A 12,465-nucleotide genomic window follows, 5' to 3' on the forward strand; every position below is an offset into this window, starting at 1 on the left:
TAAAGATGCTGCAAATGATTTTGTTACAGAGTTTGGGGAATCTGTGGAGGCTGAAAGTTTTGTTCCCCAACAAGTTTTTAATTGTGATGAAACAGGCCTGTTTTGGAATAAAATACCTAACAGGACCTATATTACACAAGAGAAGAAGGCATTGAGAGGGCACAAGCCAATGAAGGACAGGCTAACTCTCTTGTTCTGTGGCAATGCAAGTGGGGATTGCAAACTGAAGCCTCTACTGATCTACCACTCTGAAAATCCGAGGGCCTTTAAGAAACATAACGTGCAGAAAACTCAGTTAATGTCTGAGAGTTTTGGAAAGATCACTTTACTATCACCCATTGCATATCTCTCATTGACAAAGCCTGGCAGGAAGTTTCCTACAGAACAATGAACTCTGCTTGGAGGAATTTGTGGCCAGAAGCGGTGACTGAAAGGGACTTTGAGGCAGTGCCTATAGTGGAGGATATTATTGTCTCTCTGGGCAGGTCCATGGGTCTGGATGTGAGTGATGGTGATGTGGAGGAGTTAGTGGAGGGGCACAGGGAAGAGCTGACCACTGAGGAGCTGCAGGAACTTGAGGAGCACAAGACTAAGATGGATACACTCTTTTCAGGCTTGGAGGAGATAGAGGAAGAACCTACTTCATTAATCAAGGAAATCTTTGCCAAATGGATGGATGTCAAAAACTTTGCAGAGAAGTACCACCCCAACAAAGCCCAAACAAGCCATAATAGCATTGTCTGGAATGACCAGACAATGTCACATATCCAAAACATCCTGAGGAGAAGGCAGAAGCAAAGTTCTTTGGACAGATTTTTAGTAAACTTCAAACCTGGTGATCCTCAACCAGGTCCAAGTAGGGAAAAGAGAAAATTAAAGTTTGTTAAATTCTCATTTATTTCATCTAATTGCTTTTGTATTTATGTATTTTAGTATTAAGCAGTATTTAAATTATTTTATACAACCCCATCAATGTATAATATGCCAATAACAATAGGATTTTTTTTCATGGGAACGTATTAATCATTTTCCCTTTATTTCTTATGCGAAAAATTCGTTTGGTATAAGTCCAAGGATCTGGAATGGATTAAGGACGTATACCGAGGTACCACTGTACTTGGATTTCAGGAAAGCTTTGATACTGTTGCACGTGGAAGACTGCTCTTCAAATTAGAGTAGTATGGCAATAAGGGTAAATGTATATGGTTGAGTGAGAGAAGGGTGGTAATCAATGGACACTGCTCTTTGTGGACTAATGTTATTAGTTGAATCCCCCAGAGTTTGGTATTGGGCCCATTGTTTTTTTTCTGTATTTATCAATGATATTGACAAAGGTATATCAGGGTGAATGTCCAAGTTTGCAGGCGATACAAAGGTTGGCAGTGTTAGTAATGACAGTACACTACTGCAACAGGATCTAGAAAAATTGAGCAAATGGGCTGAGAGGTGGCAACTGAAGTTTAACATTGACAAATGCAAAGTATTGCATATGGGTAACAGTAACCCGAGAGTAATGTACCAACTGTGTGGTACAACTCAGGGAGATGAAAATGACCTGGGGGTAATTGTGAAGTCAGTTATGAAATTTTCTGAGCTGTACAGACGGGCTGAAAGAGTAGCTCATGGTGTCTTGTCAATGATATACGGGAATTTTGCTAGCAGGGTAAGGAGATGATTATCCCCTTGTATAAGGCAGTAAGGTCACACCTTGAGTACTGCATACAGGTCTGGAGACCACATTTTAGGATGTAGAGCTGCTGGAACAAGTACAGAGAAGGGTAACAAGATTGGTGAATGGAACAAAGGTTTGCTCTTACCAAAAAAGCTTAAGTTCTGCAAATTGCAGCATCTGGAGACTAGGCACCTGCAAGGCGATCTGATTGAGGTGAATGGTTTCAGCAAGCTCAATACTGATGGGATTATTCCTCTTGCTCAGATTACTCACCTGAGGGGACATAAAATCAAATCGAGGAAAGACAGTTGTAGAATAGATGTGCATAAATTTGCCTTTAGCCAGCGGGTGGTTGATTGTCGGAACAAACTTCCATCTGTCATAGCGGAGGTCGACAACTCAAATAAGTTCAAGGCAGAACTAGACAAACATTTGGAATGAATGGATGGGTGAAATGGGAAGGTGGGTTTTTTTTTTTTGCTGCTATATAAGCTTGCTTTCTTGCATCATATGCATCTACTAATGCTAATAACTCACAAAAATACAAATGTTCACATTACATCTGCCAATAAACATGCAAGCATTTGTGTTTGAATCCTGGGGATGAGTTACCTGAAAATATTCTAAAAATATAAAATATTTATTTTTTTTTATCTGTAATTTATTTTTATTCAATATTTTTTGAATTTAGCAGCTCTTAATTAATAGATAATGGTTTCTAATTCAGTGAAAAAAAAAGCCGAAAATCAATTTTTTATAATTAAAACAAAAAGGAATCTTAACACATGCCATGCATCTTTGCTAAATTAAGTAAGCAAGTGACAAAGTTTTAAACATCTGTTGTATATTTATTGTGATTCTGAAAACTTTAAATGTCATAACTGAATTTAGTGTGCTCCTGTATAAAAGGGAACAATAGTTCCCCTTGGCTGTGCTGTGAGTGTGCACAGAATGACTCCTACGTGCGCACTGCCTCAGTGTCTGTAAGATGGCGACTGTGCAACAGAAAGCGCAGTGTGTTGTGGCACGCTGAATTTAAATCTGTCATAACAGTCCAACGTCAATACCGACATACTTACAGACAAGATGTTGGTTTAATCAGTTTAAGGAAACTGGCAGTGGCCACCTTACTGACCTCACTGAAGCGGTGTGCGTAGGAGTCATTCTGTGCACACTCACTGCACAGCCAAGGTCATTGTTGAGGTGTCAAATAAAACTTAGTGAGTTACCATACTGTTTGCTGCTACGATCACAGCAATCAATTAAATATTTCCAAAGATAATTAAAAGTGAAATCACTGACACCTTTTTCGATGACTGTGTATAAATAATTTCTTTAATAATACACAGCGTGGAATACTTTATAAAACAATTTTTTTGGAGAAATATTAGATAAAAATCTTTTAATATTTCATAGTAAAATTATTCAAAACAGTAGAGTCACAAGCATAATTGAAGCCACATGTATCAAAAATATTGTACCGTTCAAAGTGGCATACAAGTTTTATGTGGGTTAGCTACAGAACTGGCACTTGTATGGGTCTAAGGTGCACTTGCAGGAACTGCAACAAAAAATGCCCTTCTCTGATTGCAGTGGCCATACAGGGTATAGAAAAAAATATTTATTTAAGAAATCTCAACACATCTATAATTACTTGTATATTTATGTTTATTTTACTCTGTTTCTGGTGTGTGTGTGTGTGTGTACACTTTCATATGACATTGCACAGTCTAACTTAATATTATTCATTAGATATGAATTTATAAATACTAATTACAATAATAAAAAGATATTCAATAAATGATATCGTTAGATTAAGATTAAATCTTTTTTACTTAAGAATGTCAGTATAGGTGAAGCTCAAAATCTACATTTTGTACAGAATTCATAGTTGCTCATTCTAGGATTGCATTCTAATTTATTCAGGTCCATGTCTCGACTTACTAACCTGCTTTGAACATTGTTTTGATATTTTTTGACAGTTCAACAATGACATCTGATGTTGCACACTTATTACCATGATGATTTCCTTTTTCTCTCTCTCTGGATCACAGGGTAAATAAAAAAATTTTTTGGCTGGTGCAGTATAAGGCTTTCTTGCACCTTATGGCTAATAATAATAATAATATCCAAAATATTGTGCAAAACTGTGCTGCTACAAAAAACTTGTCCAGCTTTTAACTGTGCTTGTTAGAGTAGTGCTATGTCAGTTAAACTTGCTGCGAAGGCCAAGTTTGTTCTGCTGTCCACATTAAGATCAATGCATTAACAAAGTACTTTAAATGGTGCTGCCTAAAAATAAATAAACAAAGCACATGAGGATAGGCTTTGTAATTCCATATAATTTAATAATTATTTTTATCATATCTTCTATTTTTGTAAGCTAATTAACATTAAAATGATTATCTGTCACCAGAAGTACCATTTGCATATGTTTATTTTCCATATTCTTCATGCTGAAGTCAACTTGTTCTTCTGTTTGAAGAGGAGAGTATGGTAACTACATATTGCAGTGTGTTATGTCCATAAAAATGTTCATGGGTATCCTTGCATGCTGACAAACCTGCAATAATTCACAAGGAAACCCTTACTCCACTTGAAATTGATTAAATACAGCCTTCACTGAAATGGCTTCTAAGAATTCAAATGGGATTCAAAAGTGGTGAAACCATTATGGAAGGTTTGTGTTGAGGCATACACCTGAAAGCTTTTCTTAGATGAATATTAACTATATAATATCGGTGTAGATACACCATAGTTTACCCATAAATTTGAACTACATATGTAGTGTAAAGGCATCGTTTTAATTGTATCTCATATTGTGGGTGCCTTCACAATGAGATAGCTGGTATTGCACTACTTCAAATAAATAACACTTCTCTAGTAGAGAAGACTACTGTTATTTATTTTCAGTAGATACCACCACCCGGATGATCGTTTCGAAGCTAGTGGGCGGGCAGGTACCCTAGTAATGCAACAAGCCATCACAGTTGCAAAGTTATTTCCACAATATGAGAGATGCCAAATGGTGTAGGTAGTAATAATGTATAAGAAGATGAAATGCACAAGGCATAATTTCTTATGGGTTTAGGTAATTAACTATATCAGTGTAGATACACCATAGTTTACCTATAAATTTGAACTACACATGTAGTGTAAAGGCATCGTTTTAATTGTATCTCATATTGTGTAAATGGGTAAACTATGGTGTACCTACACCGATATTTGCCTTGTGCATTTCATCTAATAAATTAGATGGATATGAATCCACAAGGATTTGTGAAGTGGTGAAAAAAAGGTATCGTTACCATTTTTTTTTTTTTTTTTTTGCTATTATCAAAATTTTATTGCACCCTATAGGGTATGCAAGAAAATCTTGATGGAATCTTTTCCATTATCATGGTTCTCTAGTTCTTACCATTATTTTAGTTATCTTCTAACTCATTAAAATGTTTTTACAGAAAAGAAATAGGAACCTTTCACATTTTTTAGAAATGCAGGTTTCTTAACTCAATATTTGAATTAGTGCTTGGTAGGTATGAACAATTGTGGATTTGATAGACTGAGTTCATCTTTGCCGCTGGACACATGTGACCATGCACTTGGCACACAGTGGTGATCCCAGATAGGAGCTGAAGGGGCTAAAGCACCCCCCCCCCATTTAAAAATTAATGCAGATTTTTTACTGCTACATGATTAAAGCTCAACAATTCTTAGAAACCCTATTTTAGCCCCCCCCCAAATCCTGTAACTGATATTATTAAAATTCATCATAACAGGTGTATTAATGTAACTTATGTTATTTTTGCAACATCAAGCTTATTGGAGGAGCCATGGCAGATATGCAATGATTAAAATGTCAATTTTTGTGTCATGGTTCATGTTAAGACATACTGAAATAGCATGGCACCTACACCATTGTAACTGTTTAGTGTGACTGGCACATGAATATAGGAATTTAAATAATATAATGGATAGCAATCAAAAAATTTGTAACTTTTGTAAATTTCACTTTTGTTAAATTAGATCCTCCGGCTTCAATTATTTTAGTCAAAGGACTTTTTTTTCCGGCAGAAACACCATTATCAGCCATTGTTTTTGGATGAATCTGACTCTGAGAACAATGAAGTGTTTTGTTCCCCCCCCCCTTTTTTTTTGGTCAATGCAGTTTGCTTCTTTGCATTATGCCATTTTAAAACTAATAATAATTTTTAATTCAGTCAAAAAGATGGAAAAATCAGAGAACAGCATGACAGGAAGAGTTATTTCATTTTGAATGATAAAAAAAAATAGCATAAGATCAAGAGAATATTTATTTGTTATAAAAAAAAAAAAAAAGTGTTAATTCTCCTTTTCTCATTAAAAATATTTTCTTTAAAGAGTAGATCACTTTATATCACAAAGTGAGAATGGTATATTATCTTTTGTTTCCTTTATGATATACAGCCAAGCTATCAGTTTTAAATTAAAAATATAATTTAAAAAAACCACCAACACCATGTAATCTTTTTTTATTTATTTTTTCTACCTATGCAATCTCCTCCTAAATTTACGGCTATGCAAAATTCAATTCTACAACTTAAGTTATAACCAATTTATTAGAAAGCTGTCACAATGAAGGAATGACCACAATTTATCATTATGTAAACAATATTTTATTCTAGACTTATTTACATGGTAGACTGTTCCTAAATGACAATCCAAAGCAAAAAGTATTATAGAACAGCCATAATAGTCTTAAATGTTTTAAATCAAAATTTACCTTGCAGTGAAGAGAGTATTGTTTTATCCACCAATAGCTAACAAGTTATAAAAGAGGCAACTTTCATTATCTTGCGGTTGTAAGCAACTCTCTTATAATCAGTTTCAAGATTTGTGAAATATAAACCACACAGTTCATTCACGCTCTCCTCAACAAAAATTAAGTAAGTTATGGGTATGTTCAACGTTTGAAAAATTTATTCAAATAAGTTTCATTTTCCAATAGTAAGAATTAGACTACTACTTTGACACTAAACTCAATAGTTATTAGCAGGCTGCCCTCCTTAGCATTTCTAGAAGTATAAATGTTTTGCCAAGACACCAGAAAAATAAATTTGACATGATGCACAAGTAAATGACAACAATGAAGATTATTCCTGGTAACATATTTTAAAGAGCATTAATTTACACTGTTTAAAGGTAAGATTTAAATTCCAAAAAAATATACCCTAAGAATACATCTCGAACTTTTATTTCACTGAAGAAGAATCATAGATCTAATGCCATTACAAGGAAGATCAAGTTAAATAGGTATGTTGGACAATAGCTCAGTTTAATACATAAACTAGTCCGAATGGCAAGGATCATGCACTCACAACAGTTTAACAAAAATAATTTTGCTTGAATGTGCATATAAAATATCTTTATATGTTCATCAACTATTAACACTCTTCAACCACAAGTCCTTTCTGAAGTTCACAGAAATCTAGAAGCACGTTTGGCATCTACAATTTTGTGTAATAGGAGTGTAAAAGCCTCTTACTTACATACATACATACACTCTCACACACATGCATACACACAACCAGAAACACCAAAGTGTGCATTATGCTACCGTTTGCGTTCTCCTTTTTGAGTACGTTTCTTTTCTCTCTCTTTACGCTCCTGTTGCTGCTGCTTTTGCTTTTCACGAGATGTCTTATCTTGCATTTTTTTCTTTTCTGATTCAGCTTTGGATTTTTCACGTCTTTCTTTATCAGCATATGCTACTGCTTCAGCATTTAGATTTTTTTCAAGAGCTAAGTTATAAGTTAAGTATTTCATAAAACAAACTGACAGGTATTAAAAAAAAAAACAAAAAAAAAAAAAAAACTGAATTCTTGATATTTCTTTGGGAAAGATTGATTTTACGATCATTTTAAAAAGTAAAGTGCAATTCTTTGCAGTAATTTAAATAACATTGAGTGTTGTCTGAAAAGTAAGACATGTTTTTGGAAGAAACTATGCTTTTCCAAAGCACAATTTCTTTAAAATGTTGCATGAATAAAGGTTTCTTTTACTGTTAAGAACATTGTACGATTTCTGTATGCCAAAGCCCACAAAAAATTCATCAAAATCTGAGAACTGTATACTGCTCAACAGTCAAGTTCAGGAAGCAAGCCTGTTTTGGGCACAATGCAATACTTCACATGCAACAGTGGTTACATTATAGATAGGATGGGCTGATCCATCCACCACCCAGTCCCAACCATTCTGAATTTTAACAGTTTAAACCTTTGAAAAAAAAAAAAATGTGATGAGCACGTACTGATTCAGATATAAAGTCATTTTCTAAAACTTGGTTGCATGGGAATATCCATGAATTCTATAACAAAGGTATGAATGCATTCATGAAATGGTAGGATAATCAGAGAACGAAGGCATATATTAGTGCACTACTTTTAAGCATAGTTGTCCATCATATTCAAGAATTTATATGACTGAATGTGAAAGGGTAAAACAGGATGTGTTCTTATGTTTATCTCCTTTAATGTTCTTTTTTTGAGAAGTGTTCCTTTGTCCATTTTTTTTTATCTGCCATAAACATAGAAGACTTGTTTGCTTTGGTGTTTTTCATCTACTTCCATATTAGCATGAGAGTTAGGTTGTGTTCAGTCATGTTTTTCTTTGCTTTTTTTTACTTAGTTGGAGAGGAGCTCTTTGGTGGGATAGATTGTTCATTGTTCTCTGATAATGCATTCATACCTTTGTCATAGAATTCATGGATATTCCCATGATGTGTTCCTTTCAGTTCTTATATTCATCTCAGTGATCACTCTAAGATCACTCCATTTGATTTGGGGTGACTAATGGGTAGTTCTCCAAAATTAGTTAATTTCAGTAATCTCTCAATGGTTGGGGCACACTGTTTCAACTTATGTCTCCTAACCTACGTTTTTTGACTGACTTAGAAAATCCAGAGTTATTCCCTCCTGCGCTTTCTGGATCAGAAATGGTGATAATTTTCTGACAGTCTGTTCACTAGCAGAGTGCACTACTAAGAAAGCTAAATTCTTTGTCTTCATTTGTCCTGTTTGTTTGTTTGTTTGTTTGGGTAGTCTCAGGAGGGTTAGTGTTAATCACTGTTTGCTCTTATTTCCCTGTGAGTAACTTTCCTCGCAGGTTTGCAGCCTTGCCATATGGGGGGGGGGGACAGGAGCAATATCAACTAGATGCAGGCAATAAGTGTCTAATCTTGCCATGGTGCTTTGGTTTCAATGGCTAAACATGAACAGCTGACAAAAATGTCATATTGTGTCTGCCAGAGGCCATGCAAGTGTTTGTATTTCAATCCTGGAGGATGAATGACCTTAAATTCTAAAAAATATAAAATGTTTTAGTATTATTATTTTTCACTCTCTTGTTTAGTTTTCATTTAATATTTTTAAACTGAGTTTCACACATTATAATTAATAGATCACCATTTCCAATTCAGTAAAAAAAAAGCTAAAAATTAATTTCTTGGGGGAAGGACATACATTGACTAATTTCAATAAGAGATTAAACACTGCACTCCAAAAAAATGATTGAGTTTACTGAAACAAGCTGAAAAGAAACTTTACAGAAAATATTCCAAAACCCAACCATTTAGAGGGCAATTTTGACAATGTTTCAAAATCCTTGTGGATAGATACTGTTTTTAAGTCTAGAAGAAGAAAAAATAAGGTGATTTTAAGAACTGGTTATATAGCATTGCATTATTTTTAAATTAAAGAAATTGTGTGAATTATGAAGAAAAAGAAGTTGAAGATACTCTGTGACAGGTTGTGAATTGGTTAAAGTATGCTGCACTACTTTTAATCAACTATACACTAATTATGAAATTGTCAAGTTTAGAAAAATAAATTGAATGAGGGCCAGTTATAACAAATGCTTTACAGTTTTATGAATTAAAGGAACTGAATGAATAAGGAAAGAATTATATATATTTATTTAAAAACAAAAATGTGTGGATCAGGTGCTAATGTAATTAATAATGGAAATAACCATTATTAACTGCTCAAATGATTTAAAGGTCTAGTTACATTAAACACCACATAGTTTATTTGAATTGTCAGAGAAATGGAAACTAGAATGAATGAAAACTTAAGATTAAAATATTAAAGGATGGATATACAGCCAGGCCTTGCATAACGCGAGTTCAATTAACGGGTTTTTCAGTTACTGCTATTTGAAAAAATTATACCACTTTTCACTTTACATGATGCAAATTTCCAGTTCGTGAGATTATTTATTTTATTTTTATGTGATAGTTGAAAAAGATTTGAATCGCACGTTGAGCTTACCGCGTGTCGGATGGGCAATAAACAAACGTTTGCCCACTGCCTGCCTCAGTGTGTTCCATCAACCATCAGAAGAAGATGTGTTACTTGTTTGTCTCCCGCTAATAAAGTCAATGCAGACTTGCATTTAAAAATTCAAATTTTTAAATGAGCCAGATGAAAATGTTACCGTGAAGGAGATAACGGTAAAAGAACTAGATGAAATCTTTCTTATCGCAGAGAACCTCAAACAAAAGGTTTGAGATTCTCTGCGATATTTATTTTGCCAGGGCCCAGAGAACATTGTTGTTGGCTATCGGAAATTGATTGATGAAAAGAGAAAGGCAACCCTGTTCAAATATTTCTGTAACAAATTGTTTCTTCATTGTGTATTTTATGTCAGAGGGTCCCAAACTTTCTCAGCACCCTTAGTGTCTCAGTAATTTTTTCACGGTGCACCTAGACCAAAAGAAATAACTAACAGTTCTGTTTATTAAGTAGTTAGGTCCAGACAACTTAATAAGAAATGTTGAAACTGTGAACTACCTCGAGCTAGTAGTTTGCGTTGTGTCCTACAGATGTCGAGTATCCGTGTTTACCTCGAAAATTTAAAATATTCCGCAGTGCACAGTTTGGGAACTGCTGTTTTATGCAATAAACATTTAATTCCATAATTATTTTCATTATCTTTTACATGGTATACAATTAAAAAGTTATTTAAAAGGCATTTTTAAAATTTCTTACGGACATTTCTGAAGGTCAAGGACCAATTATAATTTTTCCTATTGATTATTATATTCAATTAACCCGTTTCCATTTTGCGTGATACACTCGCGGGACGAATTAATTGAGGTCAGCCTGTATTATATTTCACTTTTATTTAATTAAAAATAATTATTGAAAATTAGGAATAATAGAATTGGTAAAAGATACTCAAAACCAAAAGCATTATGAAATATATATACGAGGTTGAAAAAAAGTTCAACAAATGAGAGGTGAAAAGAGGCTAAGTTTTGGACATAAAATACTAAAAGTACAGAATTTCTAAATGTTGAGATACAATTTAATTGTATACAGCTGAAGTAATAATGCTTTTGGATGGGGGGGGGGATGTATATCAACAACAGCAACCAATTTTTGAAAATTATGCAATGATCTTTTCCTTGAAGAGATGGAGGTATTCTTTCCTGAGGTTGGAAACTTCTTGCTTGTTGATGGCTGTGTCTCTGTGAGACATTTAATGAAGTAGCCTTATTTGAACATCCTATTATAATTAGAATCGATAGACATCCCAGGACTCCCCACATTCCAAGGCACACGTCTGGTTCTGATTTATCCACGCTTCCATACTGGATGTCATTTTTGTGTTCCTGCACCCTTTTTTTTTTTGGAGTGTCTTATAAGATCCTCCTATGCAGAACTGTTTGCAGTTGCAGACTAATATGGCCTCTTGGGTTGAATTCATCTTGAACTGGAGTTACTAAAAATTGTTTATAGTGAGGTGGTACCTGTGTAGAATGTCAAGAGGTTGATGAATGGAATGGTGATGGTGCCTGCACTTTGGGGTTTTTCTTTGATCTGTTGTTTAGCAATTTAGTGGTGTCATTTATAATTTTGCTAACTAGAGATTTGGGGTACCTGTTTTCCCATCAGGTCCTTTGCAAACTTTAAGGGCTCACAGAATGAAGAACTTAATTAACTTTGACTGTGTGGGGTGGAATAATTTGAAATCCATAATGATGCCTGCATCAGTAGGTTTTCTGTAAACCGTTTTGAAGACTGTTTTACTCTTGTAGTTAAAATATCTAAGAACAGAAGCCTTCTGTTGGTTTCTTTTCCATTTTGAAATTTATTCAGGAGTGTTGAATGTAAGCTATTTTTGTCATTACTCAAGATCACAAGGATATTATCTATGTATCTACCTCAGAATTTTGGGGTGAGAATGATAATGTCAAGGACCTGATTTTCAAAGTTTTCTATAGAGACAGCCAAAAGCAGGGACAAAGCTCAGGGACTGAGCTTTGTCCCTGCTCCCATGCTCCTGAGCCCATGCTCAGGATAGTTTTTTGGATGTAGAAATCATTCTGGACGACAAAGTAAGCTTCTCCTACTGAGAAGTCGTTGATGTGGAGTGATCTGAAGAAACGCAAAGACCTAAGCATCCAGCTTGTTTCTGCATCTGGGAGAGATATAGCAGTAAACATCGAGAGTTCACATCAAATGACATAAGATAGTCTTGAGGTTGGAAGGTGATTTGGTCCGGTTTACAGAGAGGGTAATCAGTGTTTCTAACAGCTCTTGGGTTGTGACAAATGGGCCTGGAGTACTGGGGTCCATAGTTTAACAGATATTTATTTAAAGTATACCCAGTAAAATAAAATAAAATAAAATATTTCCAGAAGCTTTCGGAACTCGTGTCCCTTTCTCAACTGACAGAATTTTTTTTTTTTTAAATACATTACAAGCAAACTGTGGCACGTTACTCATTCGTCATTGTTGTAGCACGGACGT

At 34.6% G+C, this 12,465-nt stretch overlaps 1 protein-coding gene across 1 annotated transcript in view; it reads right to left on the minus strand.

Annotated features, from left to right (window-relative positions):
* Window positions 1-6,455: 6,455 nt before the first annotated feature.
* The window catches only part of LOC150077230 (coiled-coil domain-containing protein 43-like), a 131,561-nt gene continuing 125,551 nt past the window's right edge, over window positions 6,456-12,465 (minus strand). Inside the window, 1 exon segment of the mRNA XM_090386984.1 lies at window positions 6,456-7,452. Coding sequence (XP_090243110.1) covers window positions 7,265-7,452 — 188 coding nt within the window. The 3' untranslated portion in view covers window positions 6,456-7,264.

The sequence above is a fragment of the Mastigoproctus giganteus genome, chromosome 12 (genome assembly GCF_048544385.1).
Source record: "Mastigoproctus giganteus isolate SK-2022 chromosome 12, ASM4854438v1, whole genome shotgun sequence".
In the NCBI taxonomy this organism is placed as follows: domain Eukaryota; kingdom Metazoa; phylum Arthropoda; class Arachnida; order Uropygi; family Thelyphonidae; genus Mastigoproctus; species Mastigoproctus giganteus.